The 26,901-nt window shown below is 36.5% G+C and overlaps 1 protein-coding gene across 50 annotated transcripts; it reads right to left on the bottom strand.

Annotated features, from left to right (window-relative positions):
- Positions 1-625: 625 nt before the first annotated feature.
- On the bottom strand, positions 626-26,901 carry LOC132626590 (uncharacterized). Of its 50 annotated transcripts, none has more exons than XR_009577460.1 (20): positions 26,720-26,901; positions 26,454-26,553; positions 25,491-25,574; positions 24,820-24,919; positions 23,684-24,335; positions 22,859-22,916; positions 21,762-21,857; positions 21,592-21,650; positions 20,246-20,987; positions 20,036-20,129; positions 19,189-19,311; positions 18,870-18,924; positions 18,296-18,452; positions 10,675-17,739; positions 9,743-9,895; positions 9,010-9,092; positions 7,355-8,780; positions 4,993-7,273; positions 1,892-4,843; positions 626-878 (listed from the first exon to the last, which is right to left on the bottom strand). XR_009577460.1 is itself a non-coding variant. In XM_060341510.1 (6 exons), exons 2-5 carry the CDS (start codon positions 26,501-26,503, stop codon positions 24,286-24,288), a joined length of 312 nt encoding a protein of 103 aa, XP_060197493.1. In that variant the 5' UTR covers positions 26,504-26,553; positions 26,720-26,886; the 3' UTR covers positions 22,855-22,916; positions 23,684-24,285. The 50 variants fall into 50 exon arrangements, 1 of the variants encoding a protein (XP_060197493.1); XR_009577493.1 differs by lacking the exons at positions 9,743-9,895; positions 10,675-17,739 and adding an exon at positions 24,581-24,708 and having other exon boundaries at positions 638-878; positions 23,684-23,736; positions 24,240-24,335; positions 26,720-26,893; XR_009577495.1 differs by lacking the exons at positions 9,743-9,895; positions 10,675-17,739 and adding an exon at positions 24,581-24,708 and having other exon boundaries at positions 638-878; positions 23,684-23,736; positions 24,253-24,335; positions 26,720-26,893.

Below are 26,901 nucleotides of genomic sequence, written 5' to 3'. Positions count from 1 at the left end.
TTTGATCTCCTTACCTTTCATTTACTCACTTTCTTTCTTTTCCAAATATCATTGTATTAGGACTTTCCAGCCTTAACCAATAGTGGAACCAGTATCAGCTTACCTTGTAACATCTGTACCATATCTTCCGTTTTGTCTCTTGAACTCCGTTACTCTGTTCAATTAATGTCTTTCGTACATCGCAACGTTGGTTGCTGGGATTTACCTACCCATTGATACAATCATAAACGGGATATCATATGCATACATATACATTTACTACCGTTTCGCTTACAAAATATTTCCAAACGCTATTCAAACTCACCCTAATTCTAGAGCTGTGATGCACTTTCTTCCTCTTCACCGGTCTAGTCACCCTCAGCCTACGCGACCTCCTTAAGGTTTCTAACCACTCCACATACTCTAATTTCCTTCAGGCTACCCTAACTTCTCATTTGTCTCTTATGTCTACATTTATGGGACCTTTAGTACACTTCCTGTCACACCCTAATTCCACTAGGGTGTGATGGGCACCCGGCCCACATCCGAAGCCGAGCGAAACCACAGACCTTTAGTGCACACACAATCTTATTAGACTTTTAAATCAAATAAAGATAAAATACATAATAAACTTTCAAAAATATTCTTTTTCGATGTTTTCCAAATCAAACAGAATCTGTGATCTTATAGAATTTATCACATAATACAGAATGACATATCGGCTGATGGATCCGCTTACAAAATCGACATACTATACCCACGACTCTGTCTGCAAAGTCTCTAACATTAACCAGACGTCATAGCACATATACTCTGACTCGGCGGCACTCCAGGAACAAGTGGAGCTTGCCGACTCCGTGGAACATCTTCTGTAATGACTTCTACTCATCTGGGTGTACCTGCGCGGCATGAAACGCATCCCCCGAAGAAAGGGGGTCAGTACGGAATATGTACTTAGTATGTAAAGCATGAAATACAGAAAACAGATCCATAATCAAACAAACAGTACAAGGGTGAGCACATTATCCAGATTACCAAAACGCTTATTTTCCGATCACAGATCGTATATGCAAATGTCATATGTCAGAAAAAGTACGGATCCAGAATGTCAGAATCATAAATCATATGTCATGTATGCATATAACGTGTCCCGGCCCTTTATTAAGGGACTCGGTGGATAGAATCATGCATGTCAGAATCATATACCATATATGCATAACGTGTCCCGGCCCTCTATTGCGGGTCTCGGTGGATAAAGTCATCATATGCCATCCTGGCCGCCATCCCCATATCATCATGTCATCATATTCATATACATATAACGTGTCTCGGCCCGCAAGTGAGAGGGACTCGGTGAATAATGCAATGGAGTACGCACGAGAACATATCCTGGCCCGGGCTCAGTGAAATCCAAACTGAGGCTTGCACGAACAGAGTAGTGCGAAACCATATGCACACAAATCAAGACTCAATAGATACGTACGCTTACTGACATCTGAAGGCTCAGAAACAAGTTTCAGGTCAATCCGACTTCGTATGAAGAAGTTACAAACGTTTGAAGTACAGAACGTTCTATAAGCATTTTAAAGCAAATCTGAGATCTTTTCCGAAGGTTAGGGACATTAAGACTCACAGAATTCTTTCAGAAACAAAACTCTTTATACTTATCACGTTACTCAATCGTATAACAAACTCGATCATATCAGACATAATTATATCAGAAGTGAATCAGAATCATAGGCAGACTCGGAAACATACTAAATAGAACTTCAGAACTCATAGAGACATATCAAAAGGTGAACACGAATCATGAACAAACTCGGAATCACACCATAGAGTAACCTCAAAATGCATATCATACCTTATTGGGCTCTAGGACATGCCAAAGAAAGAAAGGGTAAGCCTTACATACCTGTCCCACGACCAACCAGCTACACTTATTTGTCCAAACTTGCTAATCTACATTCAAGAAAATTGACATAATTATTAGACTCGTCGACATACACTTGTCTTGGTCTTTCAAATGAATTTATTTATATTCTACCGAAATTTCGACAGCATTTCCCCTGTAAATACACCATCCCCGAGAATTTAACTCGGCTAAATTATCAACAACAAACCCGAGAATGGAACTCGGCCACATTATCAACAACAATACTAACAATTTTATTCAATCCAACCGCATATGATCAAATCAATATGATTGCTCACATATTCAAATATTAATCCAAGACTATTCGAACGATATTCACGAATACTTCAAGCAACTCACACAATACTTTAAACGGCCTAACCAACTTACAACATAACCCGAAATCTTCCGACTTCAATAAGGACAACAACACCACATTTTCCTTATTCTAGATTCATAAACTATATCAAAATTCGCATGTTACAATACCATTCATACAATTATAAGAATTCATGCTAGTGTCGCATTAACTTCTTCAATAACCCTACAACGATTACAATTTCATTTCAAGCCGTCGAACCTTCATTTTCATCGTAGAATCCACATCAACAACAACTAAAATATCAAACGGAATCAATTCATCATAACTTGCCAACCACCCATCATTCGGCCACAACAACTACATGCATATTTTCATGAATTTTCCATCCATTTCTATACATTGCAACAACCAACACACTACATAAAATTAACCCATTCTTTCTACACAACATCACACATACACGGCCACACACATACATGCACGGCTACAACCTATCATCCATATTTTCATAAATTCCATCCATTTTCACATACTACAACATACACAAACATCCTTAACATATAAAAGAAGATGAATTCTTACCTTTTTCCACTTGAATAGGATTTTGCACTTGTCATAAAAGTGATTTTCTTGCCTCAAAAATTATACCACGGTGAAGAGGGTCTTGAACTTACTAGGAATACAAGAAGATTAAAATTCTTGGATCAAAGATGGATGGCTTAAAATTATTTTTTTTTGTTGTTGGCCGAATGGCCCTTAATTCTTGCTCTCCATTTTTTTTGTCTTGAACCTTCTTGAATAATGAAGAGGTTTATGGCCCCTTTTCTTATTTAACACATGATTTAAATTATTCATGGTCTTGGGCCCCTTTATTGTTGCCATGGCCAGCCACCATAGAATTGGGCCTCTCTTTTTTTTTTTTTAGCCCAATTTACTTATGGTGAATATTTGTAATTCATAAACCCAATTTCCAAATTTCCAATTTTTCCCTTGGCCTTCCTCCAAATTTTCGCATCAACATTTTTCATGAACAACATACATATTAAATAGAATCAAAATATTGCCTTATCTCTCACTAGTCACAATTATTTCAATTTATCTGAATGTGCAAAATTACGGGATATAACACTTCCCAGGGGGTCACCCATCCTAAGATTTCCCTCACCCCAGCATGCTTAACCTCGAAACTCCGATGAAATTTTGTGCGTTAATGCTGGTATGGTTGCATCCACCTCACCGCATGACCTTCATCACGTAACCTGGAGCAGGTTAGTGTCTTAACAACTTCCAAAATGTTCTCGTAACGTATCTCCCTCCGAACCAGTTTTAATCTTCTGACTATACGATTACCGTGTTAGCCTTTTCTAAATCATCTCTTAGTATCACTAGCCCTTCCTAAATTCCTTTTTACCATATCAGTATCGACCTCCTGATCATTATTATCATCAATCCAACAGTTAACTTATTCCTCGAGATCAGCCCTACTCGTAGCTTAGTAAAATCTTACCATTACTATTGGCACGACCTGTCAAGACATATTTCAAACTTATATCTCATTCTCTTTTTATTTCTAGAAAAATTTTGGCAGAGTTTCCTCTGTATTTCTTACTATCTCAAAACCTGCACGCAGGAAATACCAACAACGCCTCACAGGGCCAACATATATATATATATATATATATATATATATATATATATATATCATATCGTATCACAGCCACACAAGGCTCCCAATATCAATAATCGTATGAAAATGATGAACATATATGCCCAACTCAAACTGCACCTGTTACCCTTTCTTGTTTACTTTCCCTTTTAAATCTTCAACCTATATTTCAATCATACTTTCAAATACCTTACCCAACATACATCTTTCGTACCGTTGCTTACCTGCGTACTTTGTAACTTCCAATATCATCAATCACTTTCTTCCGTCAAAGTCGTTCATCTGTTGAAATCAAAGGTTAGTATAAGGAATCTCATTTCCTAGGGCTTGGCTCTACCGCACGATCTTAGATATGAAAGAAAGGTAACATCCTAAATGTCCTGTAGCTTCCTTTTTATAGATGTGGTGCACAACACACCGATAAACAAGACTCTACTAGACACGGTCTATAGACACTCCGGGGACGAACTTCTCTGATACCACTTTTGTCACGACCCAACCCCGTAGGCCGTGACTAGTGCCCGAGCTGGGCACTCGTACACACACTAACCAAAATCAGCATACAAATTACTTATACAGATACAAAGGTCAGACGTCATCGCAAACTGTCATATACAAACATATGTTCCACACGGAAGCCGGCCAGGCTGTCATAAAACACATCATCCTAAAATATACATATACGAGCCAATAAGGCTTCCACGGCAAATGGATCCGCCCAAAACATAAATCACACAAACATAGCTGGACAATAACCATACACAACCCATATACATGTCTACAGACCTCTAAGAGTAACAACAGAATCACATGACGGGACAGGGCCCCGCCGTACCCTTGAATAGGCATACATATATGCAACGGAAGAGTCTGTACCAAAATATAAGCTCCAGAACAAGGGAGCGCTCCAAGATAGCAGAGTGGATACCCTAAGCTGGCGGATCACCAAATCGAGCGTCTGTACCTGCGGGCATGAAACGCAGCCCCCGAAGAGAGGGGGTCAGTACGAAATATGTACTGGGTATGTAAAGCATGAAGTTCTGTAAACAGGATTATAACCGGAACAAGAGGTACAGAAAATAAATACAATATACAGAATATCAAAATGCTTACTTGAAACATAAATCATGCATGTCAGGAACGGTGTCCGGTCCCTTGCGGGACCCGGGGAACGTGGTCGCCATCCCGACTTCGGCGCCACACACATCATACACCAGAAGATTTGCTCTGTAATCTCTGTAACACATCATAGCATCAGAATACACATATATATGGTGCTCGGCTCTCTAGCAAGGGCCTCAGTGAACCATGAAAACATCATAACACCATAACACATCATAACTCCGGAATATATATATATGGAACCCGGCCCTCAAGCAAGGGACACGGTGAACCATACGCACGATACATACCGGCCCGGGACTCGGCGAAAGATGTAACAGTCATATGCACGAGCAGAGTAGTGAGAAACTATATGCAATTTAAAACATTTTCAAAGACTCGATAGAGTAATCAAACCGAGCTATCATTGGAACCCAAGACAATAGTCAAATCGAGTTTCCTTCGAACGTCGCTCGGGAACCTATTGAATAGAATTATATAAGGAGGGTCTCGGGGATCATAGACACATCTCAAGTCAATCCAAGATGGCACACGAAAGTTACGAACATTATTCGTGACAGAATCCTTTACGAACGTATCGGAGCGATCCGAGCTCGTCTATGACAGTTAGGGGCCCTATTCAACATAGAATATTTTAGGAACAAAAACTCTTTATGCAATATTTACTATCCAATCATACAAGAGACACAAGGCCCCTAACTCGACTGTATTAGGAACGCTAACATTAGGGAGTGAATAAGAATCGTGGACAGGCTCGGATCTTAAGAATGGAGTTACCCCACGGCTCACATCACATCTTACTTACATCTAAGACATGCCAAAAGAAAAAAAAAGTAAGCTTTACATACCTGGAAGATGATTCTCGACTTTCAACTTACTTTCCGTCTTGCAACTCGCTTAATAATTATTCATAGCCTCGTAATCTACATATGGAATCGTTCATAATATCGTTAGGATCATCGTTGTACGTTCGTCTCGAAACTTTAATTAAAACCCCTTTTTAAATTCTGCCAAAATTCGGGCAGCATTTTCCCTGTTTATATGCCTAGCCCGAGATTCCAATTCAACAACCAACAACATCAACAACAATACCAATAGTATTAACATCATTTCCAATACCGACGTATGCCATAAAACAGCCCGCACACTGTTTTCTAAATTTCCCAACCAACAAAATTTGCGATATAACTATTTAATAATTTTATTTCCATAAAGACGTCGACGTTAATACCAATAACATCAATAACTACATCCCACAAGATAAATAAATATATTTTTTATCCAAAATTCTCCTCACGCCTCAACCCATAATCCAACTACACCAATAAACGAATTTATCACACTATTTTCTCCGTTCTAGTTCGTTAAAACCCTAAATAAACTTGTTTGCAATGAAAAGGAACCTTAATCTTACCTCACGTGTTCAGCCACCACGTCCACCCTCTTCTTTTTGGTTGATTTTTAGTTCAGATTGAAGACAACGCAGCGTACAACACTTTTTCCTTCATGGGCTTTGGGATTCGGGGCTCAGATTTCGATCAAAAATTGGTTTTTCTTCTCCAAGACTCTTTTTCTCTCTCTTTCCCGAATTTTTTGGTTGTTCTTGGTCTTAAAATGAGGAGGGAGGCCGAAATTTGCACTTATAAAGACATGGGTAATGGGCCTAACCCGGTTGGGCTCGGTTTGGGCCTGGCCCACTGACCTTTCTGCCTTAAAACGTCCATATCTCCTTATCCCGACGTCACCTGTGGACCCACGACCTATGGTTGGAAATCTAATTCAATTATCTACAACTTATATTTCTTGGTAGTTTTCCAAATTTCAAATTTATAATACCTTTTTTGCCCCTCGAAATCAGGTCACCTGAAAACGTTACTTAAAAATATTTATTTGGAGGGTTTCCACTTTGATTCAGCTCAAGGGTCCTTCTTGAGTTGCGTTTAGCTTCACATATGTGATTCATATAACTTGTCACATGTCCCAAAAAAATCTCAATGTGTGGGCCCCACCTCAGCTTATGAATAATCCGACGTACAAAAATACGAAATATAATATCGTCAACGTGAGTTTGAATTATGTAGCGACAATATGATTGTCAATTTCGAGGAAGTACGTGTCACGCTCATGCTCTGAAAACGCGGGGTATAACAGCTGGATTGTACTTTGCTTTCCCTGATGTCACCTGGAAGTTCGTTTTTGCAGTTTGCTTTGGCACTGGAATTTTAATAACTACTCCAAGAGCAAACATTTTTGCACCCAACAAACTCTTAACCTGAAAACAGTCAAAGTTAGCAACAGTAAATCATATAAACACAGATTGATGTTTCAAATCAAAATCCATTCCATATCAAACCTTAACATTAACTTCCATACGTGTACGGCCTAATTCTTTGATACACTGAAAGGAAGATTTACTCCTTCAATAATGCGGTACTTGAAGATAACCACAGGTTAACAATTTCAGGCACTATTACATAAAAGTATGCCCATGAATATCGGTATAATCTGAACCTCCTCCAAATTAAGTGTACATATTTTGAGCTTAAAAGCCAAACGCAATCTTTACACTCTGGTCAATGAAGTTGGGATGAACTATGGAAGCTAAGGTTCAAATCTCTGTAGAGGTAAAATAAACATGAGGTGATTTCTTCCCACCTATGTAAGTCTTGGTAGACAAAGTTACCCAGTAACTGTGTTGGTGGGAGATAGCAAGCACCCAGTGGACTAGTCGTGGTGAGCACAAGCTGGCCCAGTTAGTAGCATTAATTTAGCGTGACATGAAATGATTTAAGGAAGTTCAGCATTTGCTACTGGAATAAAATGAGGAATCAGTACCACAGCTTCAGCCTTCTGGCTTGAGATGAGAGAAAAAATAGAGCCCAGAAAACAAAGATGTATAGGAAGAAATATGAACTTACTTCACCAATTCAAATTCACCATTAGGCGAAACAAAGCTGACAATCTTTTCTGAGTTGAATCTTGTCAAATTTACACATTGGTGGAAAGTAACATCATCGAGCTCAATAGTTTTACCACTGCACCAGGCAGCAGAGAAACATACTACGTTAACAATCAGAAATAATTAACTATAGATGCAGCTGCTGAAACTGATAGGACCAAACTGATACTCCTTCCATTTCAATTTGTTCATCTTACTTTCCTTTTTAATCCGTTTAAAAAAGAATGCCTCTTTCCTCTTTTGGCAACTCTTTATTTCCAACATTCCACATAGCATGTTTAAGACCACAAGATTAAAAGCATTTTGGCACATTCTCCATATCTTTAGTTTAAGACCAGAAGATTCAAAAGTATTCTTTACTTTCTTAAACTCCGTGCCAACTGCCAAGTCAAGCAGACAAACAAATTGAAACGGAGGGAATAGATAATCACATGTTTGAGAACAGTTAGCATTGAAAATCTGCAGATAAGGAGAACCAACTGAAAGAAGCAGAATGCAATGATTGTTATCTTTACTCTTTAAGGTAAATAAATTGAGGAGATGAATGACCAGTAAAGATAATGCCAATTTTTTCCTTTTTGAGGAGATCAAATTTGGACTTCGAAAGAACTAAGGGTGTGTTTGGTATGGAAAATGTTTTCCAATTTTCCATGTTTAGTTGGTGAAGATGTTTTGGAAAACACTTTCTTTAGAAAACAAGTTCCTTAAAAATGAGGAAAATAACTTCCCTAATGGCAATCGGGAAAGCAAGACCCTCTCTGTGCCAACCGACCGCACCAGTGACTTGCAATGTTGCATTTGGAATTGGCTTATCTACATGCTGCAGGATTTTGTTGCATTGTGAAGAAAAAAACAAATCAATGCTATACTCAAATTCATTTTTATTATGTCACTGCATGATATCCCTCATGAATGATTTTATCAAGTAAATCAAAGAGGAAGCTTATCAAAAAAAAAAAAAAGTAAATCAAAAAGATAGATAATTTTAAATCTATTGTTCAAATGTTTTTTGTCATACTACGAAAGCAAGCACGGATAAAATAACTAACCTTGGATGAAAGGATGACCTAACACCTTCCTAAGTAATGTAGAATTTCAAGATTTCAGGTGAAAGATCCAAAATCCATAATTTCTGCAGTTTAAGACAAATAAAGGAAATAACGATTACACTTTTAGACATAAAAACATGAAGCCAATACACATTGCACTCTGTGGGTTCTAAGAAGAAATTATTAACCTTGGAAGATATGTGTACTTAACTTTTCCATAAACGGACTCAAAAGGCAACAAAGAATTGCCAATAGATGGTGTAAAATTTCTATGAACTGAAATGTTGGTAAATGGACACACTATAGGAATAGATTCTCAATTGACTCTGTGCACTCTAGCTTACAGTACTAATTAGGACTAAGAGATGCAAGACTAGCAATCAAATAAGCAGAATGTTGAACATTTTTGGGCTGACGAGGTAGACAGACCACCAGCTGCAAGTCAAATCTTGCATAGAATGAAGTTGAAGAGAAATCCACTTTAGGATATCCTAATGAAATGTTTAGATATCACCAACTAGTGGACTTGATATCAGTAGAGGGTATGTCAAAGAGGATCCGTGCACCTGTCCCAGTGCTTTGAGCTGAAATTCTTTGAAGGATAAATTAATGATACAACAATAGGGTCTCATCAAATAAAACCAAGGTTAGTATCCACGTACTTCTTTCCTTCCAATGATAAAAGAGGCTTCGAAACACTCTTAACCAAGACCTACATATTATCCCACTATACCTAATTCATGCTTTGGGCAGTGCTGTCAAAGGCGTGCTTGAAGCGAGCTTAAGCCCTGAAGCGAGGTGGAAAACATGTTGAGCGCTTCGCCTCGCTTTATAGGTGCTCCAGTGGACGTCAAGATTCATCTATTTACCAGCTACGGCCTGGAACCTGTTATATCATTAACAGTCATAATTACTACCAAAAACTCATCACCAACTACCTTGAAAAGCTTCCTCTGAGATCCCTAAATCCAAGTGAATGACAATGATCCAACTCTAATGGGAAACTAACCGTGACTTTAAATTAAAGCTATTGGAATAGACTCATTTTCCCAACCAAAATTTTCCAAAAGTTCACTCTATCTTAATTTGTCTTCCAAGTCCTACTACTCCTTAGTTCCTACTATATATCTATTCCTAGAAAACACTGCAATGATAACATGTGAAACGACTCTAATCTAACTCATAAAAAAGGTACTAAAACTGCTCAAACTACTAATGTTCAAAGTAATATATAATTGACATAAAGAAATACTTGTACTTATTAATTTGACTCAAAGGTACTATTAATTTTTTTGACGGTATCTCTGTTCTGACATTTTATCAAACACCACATAGGCTTTTTTAAGTCGCCCTCTGGAAGAAAACACTACAGGTGATCTAGTATAAGCAAATAAATCAAAATTGGACCAAATCAAAAACAATATATATTGAAACAAATGAATCAGACTAAAGCTAGTATCCAAACATAAACAAAATAAGCAAAAGTACCCTATTTTGACTCTCGTATTCTGAACTACTTCACACAAATTAGGTGTTTAGTCACTAGCTCCCATTTGTATTTTGATAATAAATCTTATGAGGTACAAGCTATATATATCTGAAACAAGCTTTTTTCAACTGGTCCTCCTAGCAAATTTCTTAGCCAAGAAAACAAAGAAAGCATACCTCAAATAGTTGGCCATGGACGGCGACAGCAACGACGGTACTGGTATGTTACACCTCGGAAAAGTCCCCGTACATGTACAAGGAATAGAACGACAAGGGTATGAGTGTGGGGTGTTTTACTAAGCAAGGGGTGATGATTCGTGAATTTTTGGAAATGAAAAAGTTATGGAATTTTATTCAGCACAGTGGTCGTGAAGTGGTATACGGCCCGTAAAGTGATTTACGGACCGTAAACCACCATCGTCCTCCAGCCTTTCAAGTTTCAACTTTCTGTTAAGTGGTGCAATGCTTAAATACGACTTGGAATACGGCCCGTAAACTGGTTTACGGACCGTAAACCTCGATCGTAAACTGCAATATTCTTCAGCCAACTTCTCTGTTTTGGACATGCTTAAATACGACCAGGGAGGACGGCTCGTAAACTGTGGTTTACGACCACTGTTCACCCCGACTGGAATTCATTAAAGACCAGATTTTGAATTAATAAAAGGGACCAAGGCTTCATTTTATTTCATTATGCATCTACACCATTCAAGAACACTCTAGAAGCTCTCCAAATATTCATCCACAAAATTCAATAGATCAAAGGGGAACCAAGATCATCAACATCTAATTCATGAAAGCAAGTGCATGAGACTCTATTGGAAGTCATCTTCTTCAAGAAATCTCAAAAGGGTTGAAATAGGGTTTTGGTATAAAAAGAGTATTGTTGCTCAAGGCTTGTTCCACCATCATCCAAGGTATGTTTCATGACTATACCATATGTTTCAAGGTATTGGAAGGCTTAGATACTTGAAATGTATAAGAACATAGAAAATGGGCCTTGTATGGGTAAATAGTGGCACAAGTGAATAGTAGTTGAATGGAGTCATGAATGTTGATAAGCTACGGTTGTGAATATGTTATAAATAACGTCTAGACCATGAAATAAGTATTATATACGAGAAAACGTGATAACGAGCTATAACCATGAATGTGGAGAAATTGGAGGAAAATGGTAGATTTTTCTCAAAGTGTATCAGTGATGATTGTTGAAAGTAATATTGTGAGTGTCGTTACGAATGTATGAGAGTGGAAATGAAACATGGGGAAAGTATTAGAAATGAAGGGAGTGCTACCCAATTTTCCTTAGAAATGGTAGTCCGTTCTTGTAATTACTTAGCTAACGACGACATGAATTCTCTTGAAGGTATACGAGTGCATTAGGGGAGAACGAGCAAGCAATAAGAATTGTAAACGTCGAAGGTATGTGAGGCTATTCCCTTTCTTTCAAAGGCATGATCCCTAGCTTACGATTTCATAAATGCTCCCATCTTTTCCTTGCTACCAAAGGTTAAATAATCTAAGATTCTGAAGCACGATTTCCTTCTTGATATTTCATAAATGTTTTCCAAAGTACTCCTATTTTCCAAACCAAAGGTTGCAATTATGTGAGCGTTATGATAACGACCGTGGATATTGTTTTCAATAACAATGATGATGTCAAAAGTGAAAGTATCATTATGCTGACCATGATGAGAGCAAATCTTATGTTTAAAAGTTTCAAGTTTACGATTTCAAGGACTATATGAGAACGTCGAGCTATTTACTGATTTCTCAATTTACTCATGGATGGTGACTTTATTTCTAAATCTTCCAAAGTATATGAATGGATGCCTTATGAAGTTCATGATTTTATTCTATGCTTTCTTTTAATTCTATTCTTCATTGATAGTCTCGCCTTATAATAATTGTTCCTTCAAGGCGAGACAAAGCGACGATGATTACTCCATAACACAATCGGAGGCTTTCAACCTTACGTCACTCCAACGTACTTACAACTTTTCCTTGGGCTCTCCAGCATGCTATGTATATTATGTATGTATATATAAATGATATGAAAATGTTTTCAGGGGAAAGGGGGAAAGGTGAGGCGCTATAGACGCATAGCTACCTGTACAGCTGGCATATCATGATTCCATCCCGGACGCGGGATGCCCGGACGCGGGATATATGGGTTATGGATCGGGTCGTACGTTCCTCGGCACTAACTTATTATATTTATGGATCGGGTCGTACGTTCCTCGGCACTAGCTTATTATGTTTATGGATCGGGCCGTACGTTCCTCGGCACTAACATATGATGACATATGGATCGGGCTGCGCGTTCCGCAGCAATTTACTATATGATGCTTTATGAGTATGCATGCATGGATCCGCCTTAAGAGGCAAGCAGTTATCGATTATCTCCTTGTACTTACTTTATTTTCTTATTCTTACTTTATTTCTTGATGTATGCCTTACATACTCAGTACAATGTTCGTACTGACATCCTTTTCTTTGGATGCTGTGTTCATGCCCACAGGTAGACGGGAAAGCGGTCCAGACTGATAGGAGTCACTAGCCGAGCTGAAGAGCACTCCATTTTCCGGAGGTGCTAGTTGGTTGTTCCTTTTGTGTATATATTTGTATGTCACTCAATAGAGGCTCACAAATGCTCGGTGTGGGTTGTGTGGTTCCACAACATGGGTAGTACGCATGTGTATAAGTATATTGAGATATGTTTCTGTATCAACGCGTTATATTTTTATAATGAAAAGCAAATCCTCTTTTTAAAGTTAACCGGAAATAGATGAATGATTGTTAAATGGGTTAGGTAAATGATAGTACGAGCGGTGCTCGGTGGTTAGTCCCTGGTACCCGTCGCAACCCCTAGCCGGGTCGTGACATGGTAGGGACGGCGGCGACGGTGACCATCAGGAATGATGGTGATGACATTATTAGGGTTAAGAGAGAAAGGGGGAGAGAAATGGTGAAAGGAAAAGATAGAATAATGGGAAAAACAAGGGTTTGGATCTCATTTTAATTTTATTTGACTAGTTACACCGACCTCGTGAGGTTGGTATATTTAATTATTTTATTTTTAACTTAAAATAATACCGACCTCATGAGGTTGGTTTATTAAAAATAATTTATAATATTTTTAATTAAATAACCCGACCTCATGATGTCGGTAATTTTAATTATTTTATTTTTAATTTAAAAGAATACCGACCTCACGAGGTCGGTTTATTAAGAATAATTTATAATACTTAGTATCAAATAAATTTTCGACCTAATGAAGTCGGTATATTATTTTTTTCAAATTTTAGTACAATATTACGACCTCATGAGGTCGGTTTATTTTTTAAAAAATTGAAAAATAAATATTACTACTTTACCGACCTCATGAGTTCGATTTTTTTCTGACCTCAACTGAGGTCGGTTTTTTGAGGTCGGGAAATCCTGTTTTTTTAGTAGTGCAAGGGTTGGCGTTAGCCCAACCCTTGAGGCCGGCGGGCCAAGAGAGGCTGAGGTTTTGAGCCTCACTTCTATATGGGTCAAAGATATCTTAGCCCAACCCTACTTAAATAAAGGGTTGGGTTGGGCCGGCCCCGTGGACCAAGCCCATATTGACAGCTCTAAGTAGAATTATAGACTAATTAAATTTGCATGGCTAGTCCAAACGGGATCTTAAAGAATAAACCAAATCCATCTAATAGAAATTCCCAAATGTTCGTACAATATTTACACCACATTTTAAATCACCACAACGATCCCAACTCATTTCTTGCATAGATAACTAAAACTACTCTTCAACTGTTGCAGACCTATACACATAGTAAGTAAAACTAGTGATGGCAGAAATCACAGCAACTACCATTGCTGCAACACTCATATTCGTGATCTTCTTCGATATTCTTGATTTATTTGATGTTTTGTCCTCTACTTTCATGGAGATAGTAGGATTATATCCCTCTTTTAAAGTTGTTATTGTTTCTTCATCTGCTTTAGGAGGGGCTGTAACTTTCTTTGGAAATGAAATCTTGAGAAAACCTTTTGCAAGTCTTGCTTGGATTTCATCTGTATTACAGTCTTTTGGTTTTGGGAACTCCTTATAAAATCTAATTCTTGAATTACCCACTTGACGATCTCCAGAAATCTTAACCACTCCCAAATTGCTAATTTGCACCTTCAACCTTGTTTATTGGTGAATTCTTGGGGAAAAAAAAAAGTGAAAAGAAGACTAAAATTTGGTATTACATTTGAGGGAAAACCAAAGGATGGAGGATACGCGAGGAGCATAAACAAATACTCCTATATAATTAGATAAATTAAATGATTAAGATGATTAAAAAAGAATAGCATATATCTTTTTCTGATGTAGGTTTTATCTTCAAACAAAATCAGAAAAAGTTTTGTTTTCTGTTTAAATAGCGTAAAATAATATACTATGTTTAATTAATTTGGGTATATTATTATATAACATATACTACTATCAATTAGCTCCACTATACATTAGCTATAATGCATGCAAAAAGTGGGACGGATGCGCCCATGACCTCCTCTCCGTTTTTCCAAGTTCTAACTTAAATAACGACACGTGTCATGATTTGAGATTACTGTTGAGATTTAATTAACTAAAATAAGATTTTAACCATACATAAGGTAACAAATATTTCTATTTCAACTTTTGAACTTTCGCATAATTCCTTCTTTTCTCTACCTATCCTTCTTTTAAAGTTAAGATACAACAATCATAGTGCTATAAATCAAGAAATTTATTATATTGCTTCAAATCACAAAATATCTTTAAGTTATCATCAATAGAGTTTTTGTTGACCCTTTTTCATTTTAACTTTTAAACCAAGGATTACAACAGCAAATGCTTATCCTACTTTAATTTGAAAAAGATTAAAAAATAAAAATATTTCCTATTTTAATAGGAAAAAGAATTTTATCGTTATCTAAACGAAAATTAAATATGGGGTTACCATGATCTTAAATATATGATATATATTATCAGTTAAAAAAGTACATGGGGTAATTCTATTTTAATTTATGAAACGAGATTAGGAAGAAAAAAAAATTACTTTTCACTTTTTTATTAGTTAAAGGGATTTTAAAAGAAAAGAAACAAGAAAACGTTTCTTTAAAAACTAATATTTTTATAAAAAAAATATGTTTAAAAAGAAAAGAAACAATATATTTATTAGGAAAAGGGCATTTTTGACCCAATAAAGTAACGATAGGGGCATTTTTGACCCAATAAAGTAACGATAGGGGCATTTTTGTTCAATTTCGCATAGTTTAAGGGCATTTTTGGACCAAACTATGAACGGAGAAAATTTTTATTCAATTTCACATAGTTTAAGGGCATTTTTTACCCTTTTCCATAGTTTTATTGAACCATTAGGCACAAATATTTTACTTTTGTATTTTCATCCTAATAATAATCGAGATAGAGGAAAGAGAGAATAAGCATCGTCGCAGCTGGGGGACTCAGGGAACTGGCAGGAACCAGTCCCCTTCGACGGTCCATCGACGTGTCGACGGTGGCGTCAACCCACGCCGTTGACACACCGCCGTCTCTGAATCTCAGGTGGAGTAGGGACGGTGGCTGTGTTGCCCCACTTATATATATGGAGCCCTCATGTTTTATTTCATTATTTTCCACTCCCAAATCAGAGAAAGCCCTAAAATATTTCCTCTCTATAATTTCCATCATATTAGTGAGGATTTGGTAAGATCCGAGTCCCGTAAACCCGAGCTTGTGAAGAAGAAGGTGGTTCCTAGGGTTTCATTAAAGTTGTGAAGCTTGGGAAGTTGGAGTTGAAGTTGATCCTTGGAATCTTAGACCCCTCAAGGTATATAAATGATTCCTACCTTTGTACTTAAGTTAATTACTAAGAGTTTTAGTGGTTTTAAGTAAAGAGAAGATAGCTATGGAAGTGGTAAGTTGATGAAGGGTAAGATGGTGATTAGGGGCTGTTTTAAGAGATGATTGGGAATGGATTTGAGCATATCTTGATAGATAAATGTTGTCATTGTTGTTGTTGATATTGTGGTTGATGTTGGATTGAATTGGAAGTTGAAGGATTGTTAAGTTTACAAGGGGAATGTTGTCCCCAATTCGTTAAGCTCTTTTTATATTTAAAATGGTTAGTAAGTGAGGTAAATAAGTCTAATTAAGGCCTATGTTATCTCGATTGTAGACTTACGAGTTCAAGAAGTAGAAGTTAGCCGATTAGATACACTTCAAGGTATGTTAAGGCTATTCCTTCTTCATTTTGGCATGATCCTATGTTATGAGCCAACAAGCGATTGAACGAGCTTCCATATTACTCTACTCTTAGAAGCACTAGGAGTACTTCAATCTTTGATATTCCTATACCCTGTATGATTGTTCTTTCTGTTTATGGGTCTTGAGATTTCTTATGTTGATGATGTTAGCTCAAAAGTTGTCCATCAGAGGTAATATGACCTTATGTCACTCCGAGAGTTCTATGTGTTCATTTCAGTTATGCACTGCATTCATATACCTGACCCATGACCAGAAGACGTTATATACGCGTATATTATATGTACATGGGGTATGGGAAAATGGATAGGCGTTATATACGCATTACCACCTGATTAGCTGGTGCACCTTGATATATGATATATGGATCGGGCCGTACGCTACTCGACATTAATATATGATATATGGATCGGGTCGTACGTTCCACGGAACTATTATATGGGATATGGATCGGGCTGAACGTTCCTCAGCACTATGACCTATATTTATGTACATGAGCATGATTATCATTGAGAGTATGCATATTATACGCCCAGAGGCAATGTCAGTTATATAGACTTATGCAAATACTTACAGATACTCGTTCATACAAATGCATGCAGAGTTGTATATGATCAGATATTTGGTCATACAGATGCGGTCAGACAGTCATTTCAGCTTATGAGTTGCAGATTTCATTCTTGATCCTTATGTTTATACTTACGTTATTCTTATGCTTTACATATTCAGTACATTATCCGTACTGACTCCCCTATTGCTCGGGGGGCTGCGTTCATGCTCGCAGGTTCAGGTAGACAGACAGGCGGTCCAGCTTAGTGAGACCTCTACCCAGCGGTGGTTAGTGCGCTCCATTTGATCCGGAGCTGCAGTTTATTTTGGTATGCCATTCTTTTGAGATGTATATGCATATGGGTATGACGGGGCCCTGTCCCGTCCTTTCTACAGCTTGATACTCTCGTAGAGGTCTGTAGACAATAGTATGTATTTGTCAGATGATGTAGCCTTGTCAGCTTCTATTCTTTTGTGTACAGCATATGTAGCGGCCTAGCTGGCTTACACTATTCTTTCAGCATGCATGTGCATCTACAGATTGTACAGAGTTATGATTTCACCTCTTCATGAGGTAGTATAAGATCAGTTTAAGTCACTTATGGGTCCTTGATGTTCAGTATGGTTCAGATATGAGTATACAGGTGTTTGGTCACTAGAGGTCAGACACTCGTCGCGACTCATCGGTTTGGGTTGTGACAACCACAATCCAATGAACAAACTCAAAATAAGCTTCAAGGGGAAAAACACTTGCTCATACCAAAGTCAACAAACAAAATCATGTCGACTATACTGCCGGAATTCAGGGGAAAATGCATCCAAAAGAAATAAACACCAAATTTTGATTACCAGTAACAATAAAGCAAGACCATGAAACCGCACCAAAAAAAAACTTAAATTAAGCAAAAAACAGATGAAGAGAAGAGAAGAGAAGGGGAGAAGAAAATTTGGGCAGAATTGAGAGGAGCAAACCTGAATGGAGTCATCCCTATTCTTCTTCTTCCTCTAGTTCAATTTATTTATTTTGCTGAAGAAAATAAACAAAAGCCATATCTTTCTCTGTAGAGTTCGTAGCCCTCCATCAAAATGAATCACCAAGAAACCCATAGTTCCATTGCCACCAATTCCCCTAAAAGAGCCAAACAATGAACATCGCTAATGAAGATATTGATGAGCTGCATATTAAAATTTGGGCTAGAAGACACGTTGATATGCCGAAAAGTCCAAACTGCTCCTAAGTACGAATTTAATGACAGCAAGCTAACATGTCGATCCGCCACAAACCCAAAGTCTTTCCACTATATCTCAGGAGTAGTCAAAGGAAGTAAAAAAAGTAATCTGCAAGCCCCAACTAATAGAGAAAGAATTGCCTTATAAGTTTTAAATTATACAAAATGTTACATTGTCAAAAAAAAAAAAAAGCCTTCTAAGACCCCCAAACCTCAGTAATTAGTACTTACTACAGTAAGAAATAACTGTGCTGGAGGAATACAGTAAGTATGTAAGTATTGGAAGAAATAAAAAAAGCAACAAAAGAGAAACTCACCTCAAACAGTAGCTAGTCAATTGTGAAATAACACCAAATACTGATGGAAAATGACCTAAAATGATGAAAATGCCCTTTAGCAGTGAGAATGGGTTGACGATCCAGTGGTTAACCCACTCTTCTATTATATACTAGATAGCCCTTGCCCGTGTAAGGCACGGGCATTTTGCGTTACACTAATGAGATGGAAATAAAGAAAACATGATTAAACTAAATATTAACATATTATGCTTCGTAGTATATTATATTCGTTTGGGGAACAAAGTTATACAGTGAGCTTGCTAGAAAGACAGAAATAGTGAATTATAGGTGGACCAACATATGTATAAGATATGTTACAGTGGCATGGAATTTGAATTTTGGTAGTTGTTACTGATAACAAATTCAGCAGCTGTGGTTGATAACAAAAGTAAGTTGTTGCCGGATGAAACTTTTTCATGACCTGAAAAGAAATATTGAAGAGGATTAGTCCATAAAGGGAATGATTTAGTTACAAAAAATTTCACAATATTTGAAGGCTCTTTGATTCAATTGATATCCTTAGAATACATATTACTACTGCTAAAGTTTCAATACTTCATACTGCCAATTAAAAGAGATTAGCATATTTTATATTGTCTAAACAAAAAAATATATTATAAAGCCTAAATAAGTTGTATCAAACACTTCAATCTAACCAATAAAAAATCTAAGCTTAGTAGTATAATCTCGTTTCCACTTCACACTGAGAACACAAAAAAAGCTACCTCCCTAAAGGCTGTGAATATCTTACCATTTACAAAAATCACAACCAATTGACGAATGCTCTAGAAAAGTAGAAGAGATCCTTAAACCATAACTACTATGCAAAGAAGACCAAGTCCTTGTTCAATATAAGATTCTAACCATCAATTTTAGTTACATTAGACAGGGCTTGCGCTACATAAACCAAATATTGCTGGAAAGAAGGCGAATTAAAACAAAATGAAAGATCAAATTACCACATTACTTAAAGCTTGTATTCCAAAACATTCCTCAGTTGCCTTTTTGCAATTGCTCTATGCTTTATGATCTTATTTCATATCTTATTTCCCCGAGGAATTGCACGTTCATAAACCTCTCATAAGTGTCTAAATTAAAGAATGTCGGTTTAAACGTCAGAAGGAGCAAAGGCGATTGCAACTTACCAATCAATAGCACTTGTAAAATATTGTCGGGAGGAGAAAGTGGGGCAAGCTTTGAACCCTGGTTATTTTGCAGGGAAAAAAAGTAGTTGAGGCTCTGCCAAAAAATAATAATAATCTGAGGCACATCTGACATATATCAAAACAAAAACTAAAAAAACATCAATTGAATGAAAAAAGTAGCTTTTTTTTTTTTAAAGGTAAAGATCAAACCTCACAACAGTGATAGTACGGACCAGGAAGCTGTGTTAGAATGGAACGTTAGGATCAAAGGAATCACATAATCCTGTTACAAACATGTATTCAACTAACTTAGAAAACATAATAGATATACAAATGTATGTTATTTGTAGACAGGAAAGAATAGTTAAGCTACAAGATAACTAATAGCATAGAATGCCAGGACCTTGCACCATATCAGAACTGCATACATCTTTTTGGTCTTGAAAATAAAAGGTTGTAAGGTCCACTGCAGGATAGCTTTAGACTACCACACATCCAGAAAATCCCTTTCAGGTTAAAGGAAAATCTAGTCGACCATAACACATTAGCATAATTAAAGCTAATATTCAGGCTTTCCCTGTTTCTTAAGTCCAAAGCAGCCTGGCATCACAGTTAGCTTAAAACAAATGAAAGAAAGAATCCAGTTTCACTTATAATCTTGCCTAGAAAAGAGATTAAAAAAATGAGAAAGGTATAGAGAAACAAACTCACCAAGATCAAAGATAGAAATATAGTGGTGAATGCAGTTGCACTTATGTAAGTTCTATCTCGTCCAAGCCACTGGAATTTTAATCCAAATAGAAAAGGCCAGTGTACAGCTGCCATAATAATGGGGAAGAAGAAAAGCAAAAACAAGAAAACCAACTGGAAGAAGATAGAAGTTGATGTCCTGAAGAATTGGTCCAGACCGATAAAAGTAATGCACCCTTCTACCAGCAAGTCCATGGATGTACTGGAGAAAGGAACATAAAAGTTTCACAACTCACGAATCCAAAATACCAAAAAAAAATCAGGAATGAGATCGACTATAGAGCAAAGAAACATAAAATCATCACATCATTTGCCAAAATAATAAACAACCATAGAAAATGTACACAAAAATGTACACAAGTTCTATGATAGGAAAGAGATCAGCACGAAAAAAAATTAATATCTCCCAACCTCTCTTCAGTCTAGACAAACTCTACTCTGCCTAGATAGAGGAAAAAGAAAGTATCACGAAAACAAACATTGCAAACAAACATTGCGTAAATCAAAAGCAGTTGACTATAGATGGAGGATCTTCTAGTAACGCGCTGTAGAACCGAAGGTAGACAATTTCTACCTAGCTTATAGTACTTGCTACTCCCGCAAGTCCAAAGCAGAATAACTGCCAAATCAGATAAAATGCCTCATAGTTTGGTTGTCTGTAGCGTGGAGTGATACTACTTATGCAAATAGAATCAATGTAAAGAAGATTGCTCCAACTCTTGGAATCGACCGAAGATTAATAATCCATAGAGAGGCACGTATTAAGCAGAAACTAAATAAGGAATTACAAAGAACAACAGCAGTACCAAGGTAACCTCCCATTCCAACTTCTTCACTACTCATTTTCTTGAAATGCCGACAGTGCCTATAGACAAAAAATGTTGTTAGTGATGGCATCGCATAATCATAAATATGAAAAGTTTCTAGCAAATTTCTACACAAGAATGCTAAAACACAAAAGGATTAGAGTGCACACCTAATGGTATGGGAACCAATGACATCAAGGTACCAAGTGCCCCAGATTGCATATGGTCATGAAATTGAGGGAAATCTACTTCTTTTTCAGCTGAACCTGATGCATAGAGTTAGGTGGAGAAGAGGACAATCATAATAGTACTAAATGCTCCAAAAATAAAACTAAAAGATTGTGAAATTAAGCAAGTTTCTAAAAAGAAAAAGAAAAGATTGCGAAACTAAGCAAGTAGTATATTGACTCATAAGAATATCTTGTTGTTACTAACAGAATCAGAAGAAGGAATAAATTGCAAATCAAGATAAATATTAACAACATTGTAAGTAAAAAAATTCTAGGGCAAATATCCTACTGAAGCCACACCATTAGAAACTCCGGTAACGGTAACTACCATCAGAAAATAGAAGTAACCAACCCACAAAAGGGTACCTATCGTATTACTATCACTATTACTGCTGCTCCAAGTTTATAATTTCCAACTTTGTAGGAGTGAGATGAGCAACAACATTCTGTTAGATTCATTTCAAAGATTTGAGGATTTTTTTTTTTTTTAATTTTAATGCTCCTGCGGCTAGTGGAAAAAATTTCATGTTGTGCAAGAGTTCTAAAAGCGGGGGTAATCTTTTATTACGTGCCATCAGTTCCTATTCAATTCTTATTTATGTAGGAGGGGTGTGTGTTTATACATGAATAAGTAGATATGTATTGAACACTAATCCAAGGGGGGAAGTTCGATATTTTGGGACAACTCAATATCTCATAAATAAAACACCCCCCTGGCCTCACAACTTAAGATAAATGAAAAGAATAAAGGAATGTTACGGTAAAGGGTGAACTGGAAAAGAGGAAAAAGGAGAAGTAGAATTCGCATGTAGACACCCATGAACAAATCAACACTCAAAAATTAAAGCAGCAAAGAAAGACTGCTCAAATTTGTAATACTGAATAATTTACTTTGACAAGAAACATATATCAGTTGTAGATCTTAAGGAAAATTATGAATTTAGTGACACATAGCAGAGAGTAGTATATAGGAATCACACCCTTTCTAGCAATACCGGGAAATTTTATCATTCAAGAAATCTACTTAATTAACTCACCCAAAGTGCACCGTAAAGGCCTTGTTTTATGTGCTTGGAGCTTTCATATCTTCTGTATCTGCATCATTATGCATTGAATAAGATTAATCTGTTCGTAACATTGTTATATAGCTTAAAGTCTTTGCAACCAATTTCTATACATTTTGAAGCTAACCACCACAAACTCCTCCTACAACATAATACAAAGAATCAATTATTGTGATTTGAAAAGAAAAGAAGAAGTTTCCATTGCAGAAGTGGTATCCCCTCTCTCGGCTGACAAGAACACATAAGAGTACCGCTAAGCATAACCTTTTGCAGATTAACAAAAGCATGTACCATGGTTGTTAACGTTATCAGAGTTTAGTTCAACCAACCATTCTAGGAAGAAGTTGGTTTGTTTCTAATGAAGATAGCAGCTTGCCCGTTATCATGCTTTGAGGTTCAAAAGAAGAATAAGTTTGATCAGAATAATTAGTAGTAGAACTTTCAGAGAGACGATGCCATCTCACATCATAGTCTCTCGACTGTCTTTCTAGAAGTTGCTGCTTTTTTTAGGTTTCATTGCTATGTATGTGATATAAAGCCTATGTTTTTGTCAGCATTTTTGGAACAAAAACATGGATGTCTGCTGTCTGCTCAATTTGGGCTACGTCCATCTTTCTTTTATTGTCAGAAATCTGATTTCATATGTTTATCGTTAAAGCCTACATTCTGTATTCTTAATATTTAATTTAGTCTTCCGAAGTACATACATCTATAGTGTATAACATGAAATATTAACTCACAACCATTTTTCATTGTAACAAAGCATATAAGATTAGAGCAAAAAAGTGCAAAAATTACCTTACAGTCTAAATATTGTCCCTTAATCTAGAGCATATTCCACTTTCAAAAGCCTGTAAAACAAAATTTGTGTGACCATTATATTTATTTAATTCCAACTAAATGGATCAAATTCGGCAATGTCAAAATAGCAACAAACTATTCAGTTTGGTCAGTCAAATCTCACCAGAAACAAAACAATAAAAAAATTGAGGGAAAAAGAAAAGGAAACCTAGCTGAAGAATACTGCAGTGATGAAAGTAAAATTGGTTGATGGTGAGGGAAAAAAAAGACACAAACAAATCCGATAAAATTATTGGCATGCATTAAAAAACTTCCAGAAAAAAATACCCAAAAGAAGAAGATAATATATGTATATATTTTTTGAAACAGGAGAACCGAAGGCTAAATTAGCAAATGCCCGGAACTGTAAATTAACTTCCATTATTTATATGAAGCCCTAACCAACACATGCAACACAGCAAAAAACAGAAAAAGAGGGAAAACATGATTAAAATAGATGCATGGTTAGAGGAAATAAAAGATATTCCATTGTTGGACAAAATCGAAAAATCACTGATGAAATCCACCCAAAGAGACCAAAGGTTAGCTATTTGCATCTTTCAACTGCTTCCACCTTCTATCTTGCTCAAATTTTTCAGAGCCGCCATCTCTGCATACACATAGTAAAGATGATGACAAATAAGTTCAGATTCAATTTGGTAGGAGAAACAACAAAAAGTCCCAAGTATCAAGCCCATGAGAAGTTCATTAAAGCAATATTAAGAGTCGAGTCTTGATGAGTTAGAATTGATAATTATGACATGGCATTAGCCACAAACAATTAGTATCAAGAGATAACCATATCAACAAAAAAAAAATCCTCAAATCTTTGAAATGAAATTGATCAGTCTAGACCTTGTTCTCTACCGGTAATCTGTGGTCATAAACAAAGTATCTAAGTGTTCTGGCAGAACTTATTTTCCTTCATGCCATACACTAAGTGAGGGCTGAAATCTAACAGAATGTTGTTGCTCATGTCACTCCTACAAAGTTGGAAATTATAAACTTGGAGCAGCAAGAATAGTGACAGTAAGAGTGATATAGCATTGGTATTTGGCTTCCGTTGAAAGAATTTAATATCGGATGATAGTTACCTCTACTCCAACAAATATCATGAAACTCAATTGCTAACTGTGCAGGTGAAGCCACGATAAAAAAACTGATTTTTTTTGCTGCGCCTTCGCCTTCTCCTTCCTGCGTGCCAGTACAATCCAATGATATACTATAGCCACAATATTCAGTACGGTGCAAGAAAGCAAAAAGGTAAGCATCATTCAAGCAATTGAGAAAGCTAATGACTATTCCATTTATATTCTAAGATTTGCACCAAGACAGAGAGAGAATAAAAACAAAAAGAAAGAAAAATACACAAATACACAAAGAAACTAAAAGAGAAAAGATACTGAAGTTTGTTAACAGTACCAATTGCAGTGTTGCCTTGGGAAAGAAAACGTGGCGTGCCACATGTAAAGCAATATCTAACAATGGTTTCAACTAAACCACTCGACAGAAACAACGGTTGAGACAAAGAAAGTCAAACAAAAGCCAATTATAACTTAAAAATGAACTATAGTCTATACATAGGCTGAAATTTATCATTAAGATTATTGAAGGGATAAGCACCAAACAGCATCACATATAATGTGACTCCACAAGACCAAATATCTTCCATCTTCACATCCAAATAGTGACACATATATATTGAAGTATAAGTCAATAAATTAATGCATTAATTGAACTCGTCTTCCAAAAGTCATTATCATACCTTTTGATCGTACTTTTTCTTGATAAGACTCCTGCTGCAATACAGGCCGGAGTTCCTATTGCAGATTCGGTTGGAAATGCAAAGCTACAGAATAAACAATGAGATACACCAGTCAGAAACTAAAGAAACATATTATCCTTTTCCTCATCATGTAATCCTTTTTTATCCACTGTGTGAAAAGCTAGGGGCTATTGTGAAACAATTCTAATTTCCAAGTAAGAATGAGGCAAAATGTAATGAAAAATATCGAGGATCAGTGTTCAATGTTAATGGAAGAGCTTGATAGCAGCAGTTGTTGAGGTTATCTTCGTTTCACTGGGGAATTTCATCAAACATTTTGATACATTACTCACATTTTTTGTTTAAGACCACAACATACAAAAGTTTCTTTATTTTCTTAAACTCCGTGTCGTGTCAAACGACAAACAACAAACCAAGGGAGTACTTCCAAGCAAGAAAATTCCTATAATAACACTCCAGGCTGATAAAACTAAATACACAAAGTTCCTTAAAATTATAAAACCAGATAGGAAAAAAAATTGCCATTTTGGAAGAATGAGGAACATTAGTGCAATAATATCTAGTCTAGAAACACAGCTTGGTTACTATACAACTTTTCCTATATTTCCCATCAAGAATATTCCTCTATTATCAATATACAGTAATATCTCTATACAACTAACGAAATCCCAGGATTCCCGAAATCTTTGAATGCATAGAACATAATATAGTAGAAGAGACGCACGAACGGACAATTATTACAGCATAGGAGCAAACCTTAAATAAAGAAGAGAAAACAAGAAGAAACCAACAAAAATATAGGACAAATGTTCAAAACTGTTACATGACAGAATTCAAACTTGAATGAAGAGAAAAGGGACGGGGCTGAATAAAATTTCTGATTTCACAGCCAATCTTTACAGTTTTATACACAACCCTAAGTAAAGAAAACAAGAAACCAACCTGAGAATCAAAGACAGCGTTAGTGGAGAAACTATTGGAGAGCTCGGCATCGACAACTTTCAACTCATTTGATTAGTCGCCCGGTAATACAGACCCAGACCTATATCGATGGTAAAAAAAAAAAAAAAAGAGAGAGAGAGAGAGAGAGAAAGAGACCAGAAATTCAGATCAGATTTATTAAAAAAAAAACACTGATAAAAGCATCCTATATACAAATTAAGGAAACAACAGAGTAGATTTGACCAAAACTTGAAAGAGTAACTAACTTGAAGGAGAAGACTAATAGAAGAAGAGGAAACAGAGCACAAGAAGGGGGAAAAAACGTTGTAGAAGTTATTATGTGGCCTTGATTTTTATAGCCATGGAAGAAGCCAGTAGAAAACTGATGGATGAAAAGGGAAAGGGCAGAACATCGTAGAAGACGGTAGAATTAATGAATATGTGATCT

Source organism: Lycium barbarum, chromosome 2 (assembly GCF_019175385.1).
Source record: "Lycium barbarum isolate Lr01 chromosome 2, ASM1917538v2, whole genome shotgun sequence".
Taxonomy (NCBI): domain Eukaryota; kingdom Viridiplantae; phylum Streptophyta; class Magnoliopsida; order Solanales; family Solanaceae; genus Lycium; species Lycium barbarum.
This window is presented reverse-complemented; position numbering and strand designations above follow the sequence as displayed.